Raw genomic sequence first — 22,224 nt, 5'->3', positions numbered from 1 at the left:
CAGAAACTGTAACATCTATGGAAACCTCAGCTGAAGCTTTAAAGCCTTTAGAAGCCGTGCCTGGAAAACTATTTCCTGAACTAGTCCAAGATATTACCACCGCTCATTCGGGATTTGAGGCTGCAAACAGTAGGACTGAAGAAACTGCAACAGTGTCAGTATTAGAGATGACTGCTGCAATGGTGGATGGAATGACTGAGAAAGCAACAAGATGTACACACCCTGAGCCCCTGGAGGACAACTGCTTGTTAGCTGTGCCAGGATCCTTTTTGTTTGATCCTCCCTGAATGATTTAATTGATTGAGATAATTTTTGCTTTGCCTGAATGTATAGGATGATGTCCTGATAATTTCCCCCGTAGAACTTGAACCACGATGGTGGTGGAACAGAAGAAAAAACACTCACGTTGTTGATATTGCCAAAGTCCAGAAATTCCTGACTAAAAGGACATTGAGAACTGACCCTGGTGAAGAAACAAAGAATTGTACACTGGCAGGAAGAAATTTGGGACTCCTGCTAAACAATGTGGTATTGATTGGATTTTGGGGTTTATTCTACAGGCTGCGCCCTGTGTTTTGGATAAAATTTTAGCATGTATTGCCCCCCCCCCCAATTGGATTGTAAATGGTATTACCCCCCCCCCATTACTAACCCCGGTTTTTTAGAGTTTAATTGTTTTTTGTTTTTAAAGTTTGAGAAAACTCAGCCAAAAGGTTTGTTGAGTATTCTCAAAGGGGGGGGAGTTTATGGTGTTATTTAGGCATAAATTTAGGTAATTTGGGAGAATGGCTTTGAATTTATGTGACCCAAAATACCTTTATGTAAAGTGCTTTTGTTAGCCTTTTTAGATTTTTGTAAATTCTGTATTATGTACTGATTATTGGCAGTTGTATGATTGTTTGATATTTGATGTAGCCCCCACGGTGGGAAAGTACAGATAGTTGTTCACAGAAGATACCAGAAAGGTAGGGGCTAGTACGGTTTAGCAAGAGGAAATATGGATCGGGCCCAGGCAGGCACGCAATAGATAGAGAACTTGAAGAGGAAAAAAGGATCGGGCCCAGGCGGCGGGCAACAGACAACAAGCTTGGAATACTGGTTGATAACCTTGAGGGTGTAGTTGATAGAAAAGGTAATTAACTACTAGCGAGTAATGTTAGGCAGAGTACAAAGTTAACTCTGTGGTTGCTGGAGGGAATAGCAGTTGAATTTTGTAAAGATGCTAAAGAGAAAAGTTTTTGGTGTTTTTGAAATGTTTGTAAATAAATTTAGGCAAAGAAATTAGTTTGCAATTGTTTGGTCATAAATAATTTGTTGTATTAGTTGAAGATTGTATATTGTGCTATGTTATTGTAATTGTATTAGGCTAAGGGTATATAAGTGGTGGGGTTTTTTTTGGGTTTAAAAGTAGAAGTTATTAGTAAGAACCCTTAAGCTGTGAATAGCTTTGAATTTAGAAGTAAGTCAGGATGCAATTGTATTATTGTAAATGATTTAATTGATGATGTAATTTTCCTTTTTTTGCCTGATGGTACTAAGGGTATTTGTATATTGTATGTAATGATTGCTTGCCCAGTAGGGGTAGTTTTGTTTTGTTTTTTAGATATTAAGAAAATTGGTGTTAGCTGCATAGCATTTTATGTACCATGCATTTATTTATAGAGTTAAATTTATGTTATGTGTCTTATGTTTTGTTTTGTGGTGTTTGTTTGTTTGTTTTCTGGCCAGAATTGTCTTTTGCGTTTTATGTGGTTTATGTTGTGTTTTTTTTAGGACCCCCCCTCCCTCAGTGTCAGTTTGATCGCCTGACATCTGAGGGATGATTTGGTAATAGAAGTTTGCTACAAGTTGGTGTGCTATAGAGAAGGGGGGAATCCTGTAGAATTTACATTATTTATTTGTTGTGCTTTGTTTTTGTTTGGTGTTGTTGGGGTTATGTTAAGAATTGCATGGTTATATAGGTTGGCTTTATAAAGTTTTAATTTTGGTTTGTGATAGATTGTGGTGTTATGCTGTTATAAGTTGGAAATGTTTTGCTAATGTTTTTATCCCTTTTTTCTTTCCCTCCTTTTTGATTTTGGGTAGAGGGGGGAGGTGTTGGGAATGGAATGTGAAATGCTGAGATTGTTTAGGCTTCTGGGACGAGCCGATTACGCTGGGAACTGTGTGTAAAGGGCTGGCCTTGAGCGGCCAGCTAATTGTAAATAGGATGATAAGTCAAACAGGTGTTAGGATGATAATTACCCTATGGGGTTACAGCTGCGGCTGTGTTAATTTTGTTAACCAATTAGCAACTGCTTGCTTGACTGCTTCAAGAGTATAAAGATGTATGCTGGAGAGAAATAAATGACTCTGCTATCCAATCAAACTGACTGAAGAGCTTTGTTCATATACGCCTGCGATGCAACAGGCTATGCAATAACTCTCCTTATTGAGGAGGGCTGGATGTGGTGACTTTCTAAGTCCAATGATACTGCTTTTTCATTTAAGCTTGAGTTGAATTCTAAGTTAAGATACGCTCTTCCCAACCAGTGACTCATCCCTCCCACCTGAAAAAAATACCCTCCTTCCATAGTATTTGTATAGCAATACAGGTGTTGGCACTTTATGAAAGAGTTGTTGTTCCAAAGAACTTAGTTTAAGATAACTGAAGACAGCATGGTGGTACTCCCAATTTCTTCTGGAATCAGTGGAAGAAACCCAAGCTGGGTATTGAACTGTGTGCTGCCATTAAGCAACCAGTCTAACCCACTTCCTCACTGCTTTGTTTCTGCTCCCTCTTTCTCATTCCTGCCCTTTCTCTGTATATGTTTTCCAGGATCACGCCTATGTAGACACTGCACTGCATTACTTACGTTGTCTTTCATAGCCTCCAGGAGGTGTCCTGCAATGCCTCACCTTGACCGCTCTGGTCACTGTTTTGAGCTCTGCTGCCCAGTGACCAGGTACGCAGATATACGCCCCTCTCCTCTAAATCTTGTGAACTTTTCAAATTCCATTTCCTGTCTGCTCGGCATGGAGAGCTCACCTAGTGACTGCCAGATACATGTTGCAGATGCGCTCCTTCCTGGAGTATGCAAGAGGTGGGGGATATCCGGGGTCTGTGAGAGAAGAGGGTGTGCAGGAACAGCTCCGATTGAGCCATATAAATGTTGATATCTACAAGCAGATCGCCTGGGCCATGGAAGAGAAGGTCCATGAGAGACGCTGCGTGAAAGCCAAGAAGCTGCAGCAGGCATACCAGAAGGCAAGGTGGGCAACAGTTGCTCTAGTTCAGAGCTGCATACGTGCCATTTTTATGAATAGCTGCATGCCATCCTCGGCAGAGACCCCACCACTACCCCCAAAAGTCCTGTGGATACTTTGGGAAAGCAGGAGTCACAGGCTTCCACTATGAAGTGACGAAGAGGAGGAGTAGTATGGGGAACAGGTGACTGGGGAATCCAGTGGCACAGCAAGCCAAGACCTGTTTTTGATTCCTGGACAGTCGAGCCAGTACCTACAGTCCAGCATGGGTGAGCCTAATGCACGGGGAAGGAATCTCTGGTAAATATGGAGTTTGCGTTGATATTGCAGGGACACATCTACTCATTTACTCTTTTTTACTTATGCTAGAGGAGGTAGTGAAACAACCAGTAGAGGTAGAGTTGCTATCTGCTTCTTATTTCTCTGTACAGTTAGGCAGAGGGGGCCCTGCAGATCAGGGATGCACCGGGATGTCCCGTGAATCCTCTATAGAGATCTCAAGGAAACTTCCCTGAAGGTAGTTTGCAGTGCTCTGCCAAAAGTTTCTGGTGAGGGCTGCCTTACTACTTCTTCTGTGGTTGGACACTTTCCCATGCCACTCAGCAATTACTTCAGCAAGCTCCATTGCAGCATACAGGCTAGCAGCGTGCAGACCCAGTGTGCAGCCAGATGCCTGCAGGAGCCTATTCCCTTTCAGCTTCCATTACTATCAGGAGTGAAATATCAGCTAAAATCGTCACCACCTCTGGAAAACGGTGCCTGTATTCAATTCAGTTGTCCTATATGTGTATACTCATGACCGTGAGCTATCCCCTTCTTATTGTCCCAACTCACCCCCAGACCCTATTCACCATGGCCGAGACTGCCACTGTGCTCTATGAATCTGAAGGACAAGTGAGAATGTCGTGCTTGCAACTTGTGTGGATCAAGGGGAATGAGTTCAGTATACCAAGTTTCCATTTATCTTGTGAACACACTCTCAGTGCATAGAGGCACTATTGTATCTTTTGCAGATGGAAATGTGGCCTCGAGGGTCTCTCCGTCCACACCAGTGGAGCCGCTCAGCCACTTAAGGAGGAGAAGGAAGAGGATGTTGGGTGACCTGTTCCAAGAGATCCTGCAAGCCTCTCTGGTGCTTCAGATACCAAGCACTAGTCTTGGAGGATCACCCTGATGGACAGAATGGACAAAGATAGAGCGGAGAGAAGAAGAGCACAGGAAACGAAGAGAGATGTGCTGCAGGAGATGCTAGCACTTCTCAAGTGGCAAACAGACATGCTGGAGACTCTTGTTGATCTTCAGGTTCAGCAGATCTATGCTTGCCTCTGTCTGCAGCCCATAGAGAACTGCATTCCGGGACCGCTGTACAACCCCTCCACCCCCCCATTCACTTGGCAGCAAGGGCTGCTGCACTACCCCCTACCACTCCACCCAGGGGGAGAGAACAGGCAGCCACACACATGCTGACCTGAGAGACATGGTTGGTGTATGTGTATGACTGTTCTTTTCCCCATATTTATAAAGTTTCATTCAGTTATAAATATGCGTTAAAATAGGTTTGGAATAAAAGCCTATTTATGGAAACTTAATTCATCTTTATTCCCAATATATGCAGGCTGGGGCTGACATTATCATTCACAGATAATAGCAATCGGTGCGTTTGCAATGTTCTATTAATACACACACAGCACTCATTACGAGCTTCATACCAGGGTGCAAAAAAATAATGCCAGGCAGAGCACACTACAGCGACATACGTTAATGTGACTCACTATTAAAATGGTCTTTCAAAGCTTTCCTGAGCCATATAGCTCCCCATTGAGCTCCTATAGTCCTCGTATGTGGTTGCTCAAAATCAGCAGAGAGCCATTCTGCCTCCACTGAGGTGAAAAACTCCCCCCCCACACACACACACACTTTGCTTCACAGATATTATGAAGCACACAGCAGGCAGCTGTAATCATTGGGATTTTTTTTTTTTTAAACTGAGGTCTAATCTCATGAGTAGGCAGCGCCAGTGTCCTTTCAAATGGCCAAAGGCACGTTCCGTTCTCATTCTGCATTGCTGAACTTGTAGCTGAACTGCTTCTTGCTGCTGTCGAGGTGGCTGGTGTACGGATTCATGAGTTCTGGGAGCAAGGGTCAGACTGGGTCTTCCAGGATCACTGCATTTCAACATCCCCAATGGCAATCCTCTGGTCTGGAAAGAGAGTCACTGCTTGCAGCTTTGTGAACAGGCCTGTGTTCTTAAAGATGCATGCGTCATGCACCTTCCCTGACCAACCCATGGTGATGGTAAAATGTCCCTGGTGATCCATCAGCATTTGCAATACCATAGAAAAGTAGCCCTTAATGTTGATGCGCTTTGTGACAAGGTGGTCCAGGGGCCAAAATAGAGGTATGCCATCTATTACCCCTCTTCAGTTCAGGACCTCCATTGTTGCAAAACCATCCACTGTGTCCTGCACATTGCCCAGAGTCACAGTAGCAGGATGTGATTCATGGCCCTGAGCATTTGCATTACAGCAACCTCATGGTGTATTTCCCAACTCCAAACTGATTCCTGACTGATTATTAGCAATCTGGTATTACAAGCTTCCACGTAGCGATTGCCGCTTGTTTCTCCACTATCTGTGCAGATCTTATTTTCATGTCGCTGCACTGGATGGCTGTGGCGAGCTCCGTGCACACATCCAGGAATATGGCTTTGTGCATCCAAATGTTCTGCAGCCACTGCTCGTCATCCCATACCCGCATAGTGATGCGATCCCACCAATCAATGCTTGTTTCTTGGGCCCAGAATCGGCACTCCACGGTCTGCAGCTGCTCCATATGAATGCCACCAACAACTTTGAATTGTTTCTTTCTATGTCTCACAGCAATCTAGCCTCCAAGGAATCATCATGTTCCCCGTGCCTCCTCTTGTGGCTCTGCAAATACTGCAGGATCAGGCACTCTGTGCTCACAATGTTCACTGCAATAGGGCAGAGCTGTGCAGTATCCATGCTTTTCACACAGACGGTTGACACGTGGGTTTGCAGGGCTTTTGAAAAGAGGTGCAAAACGTTATGGGATGTAGATAAAATTATGGGATGGAGAAAACTATATCATGAGATACAGAAATCATGTTCCCAGTCACCCCTGCTTGACTCATTTGCCCACATGAGGCGGTGCAAGCCTTTCACAAAACACCCTGTGCCAGATGGTGGCAAGTTGGACAGGAGGATAGCTACCTACAGTGCACTGCTCTTTGCATCGGTGCAAATGCTAGTAGTGATGACACAGACTCCGGCAATACAAGGAACGTAGTGGGGACATGCAAAAGCGATTTAATTACGGCAGTGGCTGTATGTCGAAGTAACTTTGGTCAAATTAATTTTGTAGTGTAGACTTTGCCCCAAGCCTGTTGATTTTAGAGGACTTAGGTCCATCTGTAAACAGATGTCATGATGCAACCTTAATTATAGTGGCGTTCCCATGCTATTATAACATTAAAAATAATATAAAACTGTTTTGTTTGTGGAGGTGGCTAATGAAATGGCAGGGGCTCCTGGATGCTGGGGTAGGTTTTTTTTTATTATGATTATTATTATTATTATATAAATTTAAAAGTTCATGGTTTGTATAGTTTCTTGGGTGTTTGTTTTAAAAATGTAACTCTAATAGCCACATATTAATCTCAGATAATCATTTTCTTATGTTTTCAGATTACAACTGATGGGAAACCCAAAATAATTGACATAATTGATACAACAGGTAGTGGTGATGTAAACACTTGCACCATAGTAGAACCCAAAGATGGAGAAATTATAGGTCTTTCTGGAAGAACTCTGAAGGTAAGCATTTCTGTGTTGTTGCTGTCGGTTTTTATTTTTTTTCTGGTGTCAAATTTAATGGCACCTCTCCTCTTTTTCCTTTTCTGTCTGTGTAAATTATTCCCTTCTAGTGAAATCCTATACTAGATTGTCACACTGTATATTCTTCTTGTATGTTATATCTCTTCCCCCATCCTTTGTCTGGCTTATCTATTTAGACTGTAAATTCTTTGGGGGTAGGGATTGCCTGATATGGGGTGTTTACAGTGTTGAGCACATTGGGACCAACCACATATTTAACCCAAAGACACTACTTTAATAAACATAATAACTTAAAATTCACTTTGACAAATCCAAGTTTTCTTGCTTGGTTTTCGAAGGCTGGTTCAGAAAAAACTACCCCTCAAAAATTTTAGAATGATCATAGATGCCAGTTTGGAAACACATGAAAAATATTGGCATTAGTGAAGACCAGCTGTGTAAAATGAAGGAATAACTATCATATTAAAAATTAACATAATTAAGACCGATATAATCAACGCCAGCAGGTCACTGAGGAGTCTTGGAGCTGTGGGGGAGGAACAGGGAGGGAGTTCTGTTTACAGCCATCCCATTGCCTCAATATTAACAGCATCTGGGAGGTCTGAGAATGATTTTCTGGAAGGCAGCTGGTTTAGATGGTAAAATCTTAACAATGGTCTCAGATGTCTGGGACTGTTGCTATTGTTGCCAGATTGATAGCCTTGTAGAGGGGCAGTTAGGAGGAGGAGTTGAAACTTATCTGATTCTGTCAACCCCTTGGTACATCCTGTGCTTTGTCTTTTCATGATTGTACATGGAATCTTTGTCCCATTAGCTTTCCCCCACTATGTGAGGCTGTTGACCTCTGCCCTCATGATCTTATAGCTATAGGGCCAGTGAGCTTGATTCACTAAGGGTATGTCTACACTACCTGCCGGATCGGCAGGTAGCAATCGATCTATTGGGGATCAATTTATCCCGTGTAGTGTAGACGCGATAGATCGATCCCCGATCGCTCTCCCGTCGACTGCTGAACTCTAACTCGGGGAGAGGCAGAAGCAAAGTCGACGGGAGAGTGGCGGCCGTCAATCCCGCGCCGCGAGGAGGTGAAATAAGTGATTGTAAGTCAATCTAAGATACATCGACTTCAGCTACACTATTCTCATAGCTGAAGTTGTGTATCTTAGATCGATTTTTCCCCCCCCTCTTTCTTCCCCCCCGCAGTGTAGACCAGGCTTAAGAGTCAAAGAACAACAGGAGATTAAGTTGAATTTTTTCCTTGTGCTGTTTGCTACCACTTACCATGGTAAGCAGACCTGCTTATTATATTGGTATTTTTTTAAAAAATGACAAACAAAAAGCATCTGCTTAGGCATTGTTTCTTAGAGGTAGAGAGATCAGTTCTGCAAAGGGGTTGTTCATTCTCCATGCCTTTATCATATCTGGCCCTTCTGATACTCTCAGTTTTATAGTGCTGGCTGCTGTGATGTCATTTCACTAGGAACTGGATTGAGGCTGCCACCTCATCTCGCAGAAGTTAGTATTTACTGTTCTCTAGGTCTGGACTTGAACCACTGGCCTTTACAAACTGAACCGTTATAAATCTGCTTAGCCATGTATTCGAGAGAGAGAGAGAACTTCAACATCTAGTGCACAATGCCTGTTGAGAGCAAGAAATATTTCTATTTCTGAATTTTATCTGTTTTCTAGATTCCAACAAATTGGGTAAATCCTTCAGGCAAATATAACATTGGTATAAAAAATGGCTATGATTTCTATCCAAAAGCTCTTAAGGAGAGGATTCAGGTAATTTATTTTTTACTTTCATTTTGTATTCATATTATAATATTTTTAACTCTGCTTTTTTGGTTTTGTTAGAAAACTGTGGCTTGTAAATTGCTATAGAGTAGATTTTTCTTTTAATTCTTTGCTGATATAACAAGGGGTTTTTTTTGTGCTATAGTTATCGTGCCCCAAATCAGGAGTGTCAAATGATTTAAAAGATATAGTGTTCATAAAAGGTACAAGTGTCTCTTACGCAAACTAACATATTGAGGTTTTTTTGTTTTTGTTTTTTGTATTACAGAAAGAACGCAAGGAAAAACAATGGGATCCTGTTCACAGGCTTCTACTAGCAGAAGCTTGTAGGAAACTAGATGAGTTTGATGCAGTTCATAACTCTCCCTCACAAGTTTGTATTAGTTTTTTTGAACAACTTTTTATACAGAAATCGCTTGCTTAAGAGATTTTTAAAAAGCTCTATTTGATAATTTAGAAAATGAGAGACAAGGTTATTTTAACCGATAAATTGAGTGAATGTCACTGCATCTTGTTCTGAAATCAGGATATAGAATGCATACATGAACGCTTATTTGGTCTTGAATATTATCTTCATTTTATCAAATTCCTTTTAGTTTTTAGTGAAAAGGTTCCATTGTCTTTAGATCACATTGTCTCTCCTCTGAAGTCAGTGATCTGTTACAGTAGCTTTCATTTAAATTCTCTATCATCTCAGTTGAAGGGAAGGGCAATAAAGCTAAGTGCTATCAGCCCCTTAAGGCACTCAAGTCATCTGCATATTAAGTCCATCAGTCAGTATATCTGCAGGCCACTGTGTCTTAAGAATACAGGAATCAGAAATATTATGAATAAAGGACCTAGGATAAAATGCTTATATTGTATTCATTTGCAGAAGCATTGGTAGTCATTGTTGAAGACCACACATCTTAAATTTTCAAATGTTACTTGTTTATACCTTCCATGATGGGCATTTATTACTTCTTAAGGAGTGTATCATGGTTCAAATTTGTTCTAAATCTGTAAGATGCTACTAAGGCTGGTAGGTCTTGAAGGAGGCTTACCAATTGTTCATTGGGTTTGTGGGTTGTACCCACACATCCTGGATTTCTGTAAAATATAGGAAATAGTTATTGCTGATCATTCCTACCTCCTCTTTTCATTTTTGTTCTATTTTGGCACCCAACCAAGACGTATAATTTTCTCAACAATGGAAACTCCGGCTACTTCAGAAGAACACACTAGTGTAAAGCAAAACTGAGCATACCAACATATTTGCAAGTGTTATGGAGACGTATTGAAGAATAGTATTAGTTACAACTTTATTCAGGAGAGAGGCAGAGGAAAAGGGTGGAAGAGAGACTTATCAGTAATTGAACTGATTACTAGAGAACTACAAAACAATAAAACGTATCCTTTCTCTTCTGCCATGTGAAATGGTGATAGATCCTGCTTTCTAAATAAAATTAATGCAGAGTTATTGCTCCCTCTTACTGTCCTAACCTTCTGTCTTAATTAAGAATTCCTGTACTTCCTCTGAAGATTGCAGGTGACAGAAGTTGGAAGAAATTATAACTTTACATCCAGTATTAACTTCTAGTAATTGATGAGTAGAGCAAAGAATGTGAACCATGCAGCAAATTTTATACATAGTGTAGGTCACTATTACTTCTGTAGCAACCACTGGTTTACTGGTCATGATGTATGCCAAAAATATTTTAAGATTTAGTTAAATATAATACAGACAGAACTCTAAATGTATAATATGTTAGAACATATGTATCGTAACATTGGCTACATAAAAAGTAACTTAAATAGAAAAGGGTATCCTTGTTAAAGGGCCATAAATATCTATTTGATTAGAGATTGTTTTGTTTAATCTGTAAATTGATACCAGCATTTTTCTATAGACTCTACAATACTTAATCACTTCTGCATAGGAAACTTTATAAAGAATCTCTACAACAATATCTGAAAATCATGACAGATGAGTAACTGGATGTTTCTTATGTTTTTTAATGCTTAGGTAGCACATTATACATAAACATGTTGGGAACTTTTCCTGACACATCTGGTCATACTGATTTTTTTTAATTAGGAAAGCAGTTTGTTGCACAACTTTCTTCTGTGTGTATTGCTAAAAGTATGAAAATAATGATATATTCTAAGTTTTTGTTTGTTTTTTTGTTTTTTTTTAAGACAACTAAACTAATGAAGGAAGAATTTCAGAGTCAAGTAGAACTGTTGAATTCTTTGGAAAAAAAATACAATGATCCTGGCCCTGTATATGATTGCTTAGTATGGCATGATGGTGAGACCTGGAGGTAAACTCTTGCTTTTGCATCTAACTAAAATGTTTGAATTTTACATGCTTTAAATATTGGTTCAAACTGTATTCTGCATTGCTGTAAAATATAAGTAGTAGTTATTGATGATCACCTTGTAAAAACATTTATGTAATGAAGTTTTTTTTACTAAAAGGATGTTGTAAAAAGAATTGCTATATTTAGCAGGATTTCAGTTTTAGGAATGTAGGTCCTGATCCTGCATCAGGACTTGTTAGTGCGGACTCCTGAGCCTGAGCAGCGTCCCGTTGAAGGTTTAGGGCTGAGGGGGATCTAGAAGAGTCTTGTGTTTAGTATTTTTGTCATGATTTAGCCAAATAGTCAAACATTTTGCCAGTAGTTATTAGCTAGTGTTATAACTTCACATTTCTGAAGTCACGTTTTTTTGTGGATGGTAAATTTTACATTAAGTAGTTAAATACATAAAGCTGTGGACAGTGTTCTAAAATCTGTACCTAAAATTAGACTTTTAAGTCAGTGTTGAGGCATTTGAATAAAAGTGGCATGTCTTTTTTTCCCCTTTTTTTTCCCCGTGGAGTTGCTAAGCAACCACAAAGCGCATTGAGGTCGATAGGATGTTGCCCCTTCCCACAGTCAAGCTACTCTTACTTATATGCCTCTATGTATTGATTTAGGAGCCTGACTTTTGGTATTTGGGTTTGAAAATTTTGACCATTATCACTTACAAAAAACTAGACAACTTAAAGCGATCTACAAACTCTGTGGTCATTTTATATTGGAAAGAACAAGTCAGGGATCCTTACTATAGATTGATCTGGGTTATTTTATACTCTTCAATATCAACAGAGCCTGTATTGATTCAAGTGAATGCGGTGACTTCACTAAGTGCACTGTGTTGGGAACCTACAGAGAGAGACAAGAATATGGATCTTTTGGCATCTCAGAAATGTTGAATTACTCTGTGAACATTTATGATGAGGGGAACCTGCTTTCTATTGTGACCAGTGGAGGTAATTTGTTTTAATCAATTGCAAATGAAATCTGTTTTAGGTATCTCAACAAGGAAACGAGGTGATGCACCTCTTTCATAAAATAAAGTAGGTTCCATTTTCACGGTGCATTTTAGTCAAAATGTAAGTGTCTCTGTGTGACTGGTTAAACTTCCATATTGGATTGCACCATGGGGGGAGGGGAGGAGCCATTTAAATCAAGGCAGTTAAAATGTTGGTTAAAAATAATTGTTTAAATCAGGTTGAGGCTTTGTAAAATTAATTTGAAAACATATGTTTTTGCCATTTTTGATAATTTTTAATGAATTATAAATGCTTTTTTTAAAAAAAATTACTGCTGATGAGAGGTATCTTATTTTGAATTTTATAAAACGGCTATAGTCAAAAATCAAAATACTGAAAATTGCAGTTAGCACACAAGCAGCTGCGAATCTTTTCTTAAATGCATAGTTCCACCTTTGGGGTACAGCTTTCTGATCAGACAGTTAAATGCCACATTTGTGAGTATGGTATAAATGCATAGATCATTTATCAATGGTGCCCCACAAAAAGCTCCCAAGAGTCATAGAAATAGCTAAAATAAATGAGTAGATGGTTTCCTGCTTGTGTTCTATGCACTGCAGTCCTGATACTCTTCTTGCTAATGCTGGCTTCTTACAAGTAAACATGATTGACTTCAGTGGAGTTATTCCTGAGTCTCACTGATACAAGGGAGAAGAGTATCAGGCTATTAAACTTAATTGCTTCCGCATGACTTTAAATAGAGAGTGACTAAATTTAATTGCTTTCCCCTGCAGCTTGCATGATTAAAGAATGCTTACCAATGGAGGGCAGCTTCTAAATGAAAATATCTATCTATATATGTAACTTAGCCTTCATTATGCCTTGGAAAATCAAAGCAATGGCTAAATTTGTCTATCTGTACAAATTTCCTTTGAAATGACAACTATACCACTATAATTACAGCTCCATCTACTCTTATCCCATTTTTGTGCAGTTTATATAAATATAATATAAATATCATATAAAATTTAATTTTATAATTGCTTGCTTTCTAAAATGTAAAGCAACAGGGAAAGGTACAAACAAAATTGACAGTGACAATTGATAATCAAGATTTAAAGAATAGATGGATGTCAAAATTAATTAGTAAGGACACTTCTGAAGAATCTGAATTCCATGTGGTGTTAGCTTTCGACATAAGCCCTTAACTTTTTTTATGGTATAAATTGCTCAGTAAATGAAAATTAATCGGATTATAGCATATTAAATTGGCATAACTGAGGTTTCTGCTAGGATGTTGCATTCAGTACATGCAATAGTATGCTTTTTGTTTAATTTGTTCAGGAGCACATGGGACACATGTAGCTAGTATTGCTGCTGGATATTTTCCAGAAGAGCCGGAACGAAATGGTGTGGCTCCTGGAGCTCAGATTCTTGCAATCAAGATTGGTGATACAAGATTAAGCACAATGGAAACTGGCACTGGCCTAATAAGAGCTGTAAGTGTTTTGCTGAATTAATAGCTAATTAAGTTAAGCTGCTTGACATCAGGACCGTGAATGTGTAAGTATATCTTTTCAATAGCTAGGAGAGAAAGTAAAGTATAATTTGAGAGATTTGTGGAAAACTGTATTGCTAAATTTATCAGCAACGTTGCCTCCAGAAAAGCTTAACTCCTAAAACAGATGATACTTAAATCATAGCTTAAAAATTACTCATAAAAGCATATGCATAAAAGTAACTTGCCTGTTAGGAAAGGGCATTACTCAGTTTGATCAGTTGTTGCTTCCTAGACTTGGAAAAAGTCAAAGGAGAAGTTTAGTAAGAATTGAAACCAAAAAAAGTGAAATGGGACATTTTTACTAGCTAGAAAATGAGAGGATATGAAGTTTCAGGCACTGAGGTATAAGATTATATTTACCTCATGGAAAAAAATACTCCATGGCACAGTTGACGTAGGAATTATCCTATGAAAACAGTCCAATGGGCTGTCTAGCCCAACATTCTGTATCCCACTTCACAAATACCTCAAGGATAAGTCCAATGCATTGGGTATTTTTGGTAATGTGGCTTTGTTTTGCTGTGTAGGCTATTGCTCTTAGCAGGATACCAGCCTGTTAATGCCATTCTGGTATTTTACAGGTCTTGAGGTGCCAGACTCTTTAGTGAAAATAGAGAATACTTTACAAGCCTCTCATAAGACACATTTTTTTTTAATACACAATATATATTTTGTGTTGTATGAAGTGCATACTATTTTTTTTCAGTCTGGTACAGTGAAAAACTGGAGAAGATTCTAACATGGGATAAGTGTGTATTATTTTAACATTCTTTGCTTCATATAGCACTGGTATATGGAGTTACTGGTACACTAGATAACAAAACAAACCCAGGAGAGAAATGAGATGCATCCAACAATCTTATTAAGAATTAGAGGACTTACTTTCACAACTGCTGTTCAGAGAGAATTGGACATTATTCCATTTCAGCAGCAAGGGCACTGGACCTCCATTATTTTCTCACAGAACTCTAGATATCTGTAGAAGAGAAGGAAAAGAAGGTGGATGTAAACTTTTTCCATCCAAAAAGGAATAAAAAAAACCCAATCACATGTGTGATCTGTAGAATTACCTCCATATGACCAGCAGAACAAGACACTGGAATGAAGGGCCACTGCACTGGGTTTTGATTAGATTGCACAGCAAAAGAAGACTGGGCAGTACTGATTACCCAACATACAGTGGCCAAGAACTAATGATCCCTAGTGTCCTATATACCCACATTCTCTTAACTATATAACTTTTATGAGAATAATTTGATAGTTCAACTGTGCAAAGCTTGGACTTTGTGCAACATTTATTGGCTACAGGGGAGAAATACTTTTAGTAAAGAGACAAGCTGGAAATGAAACAAATCTGCCTTTTAACAAAAACATGAATATTCATCAGAATCTTCATCAACATTCATTCATCAGTGTTATAAATAGGCTTATGATGGTTTCATTTATATAAATGGTGTTATTTGCCATCTCTAAGGTTTTTAGCTGTAAACTTTTTTAACTTAATCTTTAACAGATGATAGAAGCAATGAAATACAAGTGTGATCTTGTCAACTACAGCTATGGAGAAGCAACACACTGGCCAAATTCTGGGTGAGTATACTATGTTTACCATAACCAGGTTTAATACTGAAGAACACTGATGTTAAAAATTGTTGCATTTGTGTAGTGGCACTGTCAACAGGAGTAAATAATCTAGATGCTAATAATTCATTGATATTAAACTGCTGCCGTACATCTCAAATTGCTGAACTTGATCTATGGATTAAGTGAGCCTACTGAAATTGTCAATATTTTGTAGTATGCTGCAGTACTCTTTCTGGGAAAAAAAATATAGTAGTAATCCCTTTACAATGTGTGGATTACTACAGAATCTTTCCTCAAGAATAGATTTTTATCTTGCTAATTAATTAATTTCCTTTTAAAATTGTTCAGGGGTCACTCCCACACTCTACTCAGTTGCCACCCTTTCAGGTCTGGCAAATAGGCTGAACATTACTCAACTAAGGTCAAAAACAAAGGTAGGGTATGAAATCCTGGCCCCATCAATCAGTAGGAGCTTTGCAGTTGATTTCAACATTGCCTGAATTGCATTCTGGATACTGAGAAGGAGGAGGAAAATATTTTGTTGCTTAAATGATGTTTTCTGTATTTATTTTAGGAGAATTTGTGAAGTAATTAATGAAGCTGTATGGAAACACAACGTAATCTATGTTTCAAGTGCAGGGAATAATGGTCCTTGCCTTTCTACAGTGGGATGTCCAGGTGGAACTACATCTAGTGTAATAGGCAAGTAGCTCTCTTTAAAAATAAATAAATAAAATTTAAAAAAAGGAGAGAAATCCATACAGTTTAGAAAATATATAAATAGCTGATCTTTTATGTTATATACTTACATTAAGCGATTGAGATAAGACCTTGTAAATCTCTTGTATTTATCAAAGCAAACAAATGAAGATTTACACGATTGTAAAATCTTTTGTATGTTCCCGAGGGCAACTGTCTTAAATGGAGCCACGTTCTTGGTGTATTTCTTTAGGTACATGTGTGGTAACTGAGATTTTTTGTTAATGTTCAGAAGCCTGCTGTCTAGTCTGAACGTGTAGTACATTTATACTGTAAACAAAGAGCAGCCTCTTCCTCCTCCTTGGGGTGGAATTGAACAATATTTACTACTAATACCACCTGGCTGCTAACTATGCATAAAAATACAGGAGGCTGCTAGACAGTTTGTCTTGATTTTTTGATTTTTAATAAACTTGTAGAAGGCAAGCCTTGCAAATAGTCAAACTTGTCTTAAAATGCTTCATAAGTGTAATTGTCTGTATTTAAAAAAAGACTGATTCACCCATGCCATTCATTGATCATCTTGCTATTAGCTGTTTCTACAAACTACGTTTTACTAAGTTTGATCCCAATTTATCTCTCACAGAATCTCTTAGACTCAGAAGATATATTTTGACTGGGAAAAAAAACTGTTTCTAATGTTTGGTCAGATACCCTGATATGCTGCCTCTTTCCTTTCCTAATGAATCCCAGCTTTGTAACTTGGATCTAAAATTTGGCATTTGTCCAGAGATATTCGTGGGCGGGGGGGGAATCCATCCAACTACAATGTTACATCTGTCAAAAGGTATTCTTGGAATCAAAGCTTATTCTTCCTGTTGGCAGTGATACATCTGATAAACTAATAGTCAATGAAAATACTGAAAACATCGTTCTTAAAGGAATAACACATTTTAAGATCATTAATGGAATTATCACTAAACATTTTTTTTTTAAGACAAGTTAGCATGTCTAATAATTAGATCAGGAGTCTGGAGTTGAACTTGTGGGTTCTGTTCAGAGGTCTACATGTGACTCACTCTCACCTTGAGAGAACATAGAGAGGTTTAGTTGGCCCGTCAGCATAATGGGAATAATTTTTTTCGGCTTGTCTGTGCTGCAGTGTTAGCCCGAGATATAACTCAGGTGTTGCCGCAACTCAACTTCCATTCACACACAAATATCTCTAGCTCAGGTTTAATGGTTCTTTAAAATCAAGCTGGTTGGCCCATCATTGATATGGGTTGAATCTTGAGTGTTGCTTCCATGAATTCGGGCTTCTCTGTGTACACTACACAGCAGATGCCAGCAGAACCCCCCTGTGGAGATGCAGCGTAAGCCGACACATGGAGTTGTGCTGGCGTAAATAAACCATCTTCCTGAATGACATTAGCTACTCTGACAAAAGCACTCTTCTGTCAGCATAGTTATGTTTACACTGGGGATATAACTGATATATCTGTGCCGGCAAAACTTTGTAATGTAGACTAAGGCCAGATCTACACTTAAACATTAGATTGACTTAGCTATGTTGCTCAGATCTATGAAAAAATTCACATCCTGGGTGCTGTACTTAGGTCAGTCTAACCCTTGGTGTAGACACAGGTTGGTCAATGGCAGAATTATGCATTCAATCTCTCCCGCTTTTCAGAGAGATGGCTTTACAACATTGATTGAGAAATCCCTTCCATCGATATGGGAAGTATTACACTATGGCACTACAGCTCTGTTGCTCAAGTGTTTTGCAGTGTGCCTACTCTCACTCAAGATAGGCTAACTTAAGTCTAGGTCAAATGAAGTAGCTCAAGTGTAGTAACTCATGCTGTTGCAGTGAAGACAAGCCCTTACCTCATGGATTTTTTTTTTTTTGAGTATTTTGAAATCTGCAGGTGAAAATAATTTTGTTTATCCCATTAATAGTAAAGGAAATTGTGAACATCAGTGTGACTAAATCCTCACATGTAAATCTTGGTATTCCTGGGAAATCTTTTTTTCTAAAGGGTTGGCTATAGGACAGACATGGGCAAGAGTGCAAATTCCAATGAGATGAATTTAGGGTTCCTTGCTTAAAATGAGGAACCCTGCATAGTTAACTTGTATAGCTGTGCTGTAACTGACATTGTAAATTGTTTCCATACCACTCGTTCTCATGTCTCATTTTACTACAGCCTGTGACTTTTGAAACCTTACAGGCTTTACTTTGCACATGTTTGTCTTGTCAAGATTCTGTTTTCTCCAAGACCATTGGAATTTATCATCTGAGACAATTAAGAACTTGGAAAGTGAATGTGTACTATTGCACTTGAATAAATATGTGTTTTAAAATATCTGTCTATCTATAGATAGATATAGATATCTCTAAAATACACAGAAGAACCCCGTTTATCCAGTCTAATTGGGACTGGGGGCCGGATCAGATAATAAAAACTCCAGATAAACCAGAGAATGTGAAAAGGTGATGCTGCAGGCTGCAGGAGAGATCTCCCATTTCTGGCCCTGGAGTCCTGGTTGTTTTGGTAAATGCGGAGAGCCGGTTAAGGGTGTGTCAGATAAATGGGGTTCTACTGCGTGTGTGTGTGTGTGTGTGTGTGTGTGTGTATTTTCACATTACAAGTTAAATAGTATTTTATAATGACAAAGGGTATAGACTGAAATAGGCACAGAATATATCACAGTTGCTACTATATACAATACCTGCTTGGCCTTCAAATTTACTCTCTAAAGTACAAAACTTTATTGAGGAAAAACTTAACTATTTCTCAATAGCTGTCAAACTTTATGCTAGCTGAAGCTTACAGTGTTTCTAAAAATGTAATTGTTTTCTACACTAAAACAGTTAAAATATACATACTGCTTACTTAAAGCTATTTTTGTGTATGCTATAGGCTACAGACAAGGTTGTCTTTAAGATCTTGCATTGTTCTAAAGTTGAGAATACTGAAATCTTTTATAGGTGTTGGTGCATATGTATCACCTGATATGATGGTTGCCGAATATTCTTTGAGAGAGAAACTACCAGCGAATCAGTATACTTGGTCATCGAGAGGTCCTAGGTAGGTTATGTATAATCCACAAGTTCACAGGCTGCATGGCTGATTTTAATTGTAGAATCAAAGTTTGTCAGAAGACAGTAGCAGAGAAGTGTAACTTGCCAATGAGAAGAAGCGTTTAGTATGGACTCCCATTCTTAGATATCAAACCTCCTGTGGCTCTTGATACTTAGGATGTTGCAGCACTTGAAATTGCCTTTTCACAAAGCATTCAGGGTATACTTCAGGGAAATGTAGAATACTAGTGCTCTCCATTATTCATTCCTTTGTTCCTGTGGTTAGTGAAAGTTTGCTCTGTAGCTATCTGTGGTTGTCATCTATTGCCTCCTTAAAGAAAAATGTTAATACTGCTAAAAGCTGTTGAAGCTAACAAACACTACTATGAGGAAGATTCTGTTTGGCCTTTTCTGGAGTTTATCTCAGGCTTCTGTTTGTTAGTTTGTGTGTAGTTGCAGCTTTCCAGTAACTTTGAATGCTGCTTGGAGAGTGAGCAAAAGGGATCTACAAGCGAGATTGATGCTTAGTTTGTCTTGGCACTGATCACATCGCTCAACATGCAAAACCTGTCTGAGGATTTTGCATAGGCCATTAAAGGTGAATTGCAAAGCAAAAATAGTTTGCCTTTTATGAATATAAGTATGGCCTCAAAGATCTAAAGAAATTGTGTGTTCTTGCAAACAGCAAAATATTAGGCCTCTACTTTTCTTCCTTTTGCTTGGCTAAATGATTAGACATATTGCATCTCATACAACTCAGATTTCTGCAGCAAGCTTACCATTGAAGAGGGAAAATGCAGAGGTTTAGATTAAGAATTGGTAATCCTTTTCCTCTCATTTGGGGACAGTGAGAACTGCAACTCGAATTTCAGCTTTGTGGGAGGGATAGCTCAGTGGTTTGAGCCTGGGGGCTCACAGCAGGAGCCCCATCCCACCCTACAGTATCTCTCACAGTTAAGTTGGTGGAAGAATTTCTGGTCAGGACGCGCACCACTGAGGGCAGGTCTACACTACGGGGGAAAATCGATATAAGATACGCAACTTCAGCTACGTGAATAACGTAGCTGAAGTCGAAGTATCTTATATCGAATTACCTACCGTCCTCACAGCGCGGGATCGATGTCCGCGGCTCTCCATGTCGACTCCGCTACCGCCGTTCGGGTTGGTGGAGTTACGGAGTCGACAGGAGCGCGTTCGGGGATCGCTATATCGCGTCTAGATGAGACGCGATATATCGATCCCCGAGAAATCGATTGCTACCCGCCGATACGGCGGGTAGTGAAGACGTACCCTGACAGGTGGTAATTACTTGGTGGTTGTGCTTAGGTCAACTTAACTTTGTAGCATAGACAAAGCCTTAAGATAGGCCCCAGTGCTGTCTGGATTGTGCCAGGGGTCTCTCCAGTCCCCGAAACAGTCCAGAACCATCTTAAAGCCACCATAGGCCTCTGTGCTGTCCTTCAGTTCAGGACATTGCCTTTAAACTTTAAAGTGTGGGAGTGACCACAAACCAGAAACTAAATATTTTAGATTTGCATCCCTTTTTGCTCTCCCTCACTATTACCATTTTTGTAGGAAAAAATTAGGGGTAAGTACATTTGTCATATGTTTGACCGTCATACTTGAGTACCTAACAGATTAGGCATTTAAAATAACTTGAAATACAATACTGGATGTCTAAATTTTGGTTAGGAAATTTGTTCCTTTTGACAAACTGGAGTCTGTGATAGATAAATAAAAATCATCTGTTCTACCAGTTCCAAAACATTAATGCTATAGGGGTTTAATATTTATTTTCTCCTAAGTGAAGTTTTTATAGTCAAGTCATGACTGAATAGTATGAAAATGTTAAAAAAAAAATAATAATAATAATAAAAATAATAATAATAATTGTATTATAACTTTTCAGTACCGATGGAGCCCTTGGAGTAAGTATCAGTGCGCCAGGAGGAGCTATTGCTTCTGTTCCTAACTGGACTTTACGAGGAACACAGCTCATGAATGGCACATCTATGTCTTCACCTAATGCATGTGGAGGCATTGCTTTAGTACTGTCAGGTAATGAATATTGTCTATCTTTGTTAGAGATAAATTTTTGTCTTTTCATTATTGCACAATTTTATAAATAGAAATCCAATATTACTGAAGCAACCTATGTCTTATATTTAATAAGAGTTAATAATGTTGAATCTTCATGTTCTTTAATATTTTATCAATAACACTGTAATTTCAGGACTCAAAGCTAATGATGTTCATTACACTGTTCATTCTGTCAGAAGAGCTTTAGAAAATACTGCAGTGAAGGCTGAAAATATAGAAGTGTTTGCACAAGGACATGGTATTATTCAGGTACTTAACAGCATAGATGCAAAAATTATGCAAACCATCAACTTTAAAGTAATATTGTCAACTTGAAATCTGGCCACTAACTAGTTGCAAGTGCTACACAAGTCCATTATAATCACACTTTTCTTTCTGAATCGCTTTTTCTCTTTGCTGTGCAATAACCTCCACAAATAGGAACCTGGCTCTAAAGAAGTTCTTGCAGTAAAACAGATTATAAACTCAGATAGCAGTTAACTGTTCAGATTACTTTGTGTATTTAAGTAGAATGACTTCATTAGGTATGATAACAAAAGCATTGAATGAAAATATCACTTGTTTCATCCTAACAGTTAGCTTGTGGGTTTATGCTGAATCTGCTGCTTCCTGGTTCTTCGCTTTCATGTTGTTTATTTCTTTTGTTTGTTTTTCCTAGCAAGGAGTTTCATTGGAGCCCAGTTCACCAATATTTTTTTTAATGGCAAAATAAAACACACACACATGAAATATACTAAGACAATAGTGACCGCAGTATCCATAACACCATCTATATTTACTGTAATGCAGGGATTGGCAGCCTTTGGCATGTGGCTTGCCAGGGTAAGCACCCTGGCGGGCTGGGCCAGTTTGTTTACCTGCCGCGTCCGCAGGTTCGGCCGATCGCGGCTCCCACTGGCCGCGGTTTGCCGCTCCAGGCCAATGGGGATGGCGGGAAGTGGCAACCAGCACATCCCTTGGCCCGTGCCGCTTCCCGCAGCCCCCATTGGCCTGGAGC

The 22,224-nt window shown here is 39.0% G+C and overlaps 1 protein-coding gene across 3 annotated transcripts in view; it reads left to right on the top strand.

Annotated features, from left to right (window-relative positions):
- TPP2 (tripeptidyl peptidase 2) overlaps nt 1-22,224 on the top strand; it is a 76,574-nt gene that overhangs the window by 7,466 nt on the left and 46,884 nt on the right. For 2 of the 3 annotated variants that reach the window (XM_045008571.1, XM_045008580.1), the window contains exons 2-12: nt 6,954-7,082; nt 8,793-8,888; nt 9,169-9,273; nt 11,079-11,203; nt 12,032-12,195; nt 13,543-13,697; nt 15,273-15,349; nt 15,918-16,045; nt 19,035-19,134; nt 21,037-21,185; nt 21,361-21,476. In XM_045008571.1, the coding sequence (XP_044864506.1) occupies nt 6,954-7,082; nt 8,793-8,888; nt 9,169-9,273; nt 11,079-11,203; nt 12,032-12,195; nt 13,543-13,697; nt 15,273-15,349; nt 15,918-16,045; nt 19,035-19,134; nt 21,037-21,185; nt 21,361-21,476 (1,344 nt within the window). The remainder of the gene's footprint in view (nt 1-6,953; nt 7,083-8,792; nt 8,889-9,168; nt 9,274-11,078; nt 11,204-12,031; nt 12,196-13,542; nt 13,698-15,272; nt 15,350-15,917; nt 16,046-19,034; nt 19,135-21,036; nt 21,186-21,360; nt 21,477-22,224) is intronic. The other variant, XM_045008589.1, reaches the window with a different exon arrangement.

This window comes from Mauremys mutica, chromosome 1 (genome assembly GCF_020497125.1).
Source record: "Mauremys mutica isolate MM-2020 ecotype Southern chromosome 1, ASM2049712v1, whole genome shotgun sequence".
Taxonomy (NCBI): Eukaryota; Metazoa; Chordata; order Testudines; family Geoemydidae; genus Mauremys; species Mauremys mutica.
This window is presented reverse-complemented; position numbering and strand designations above follow the sequence as displayed.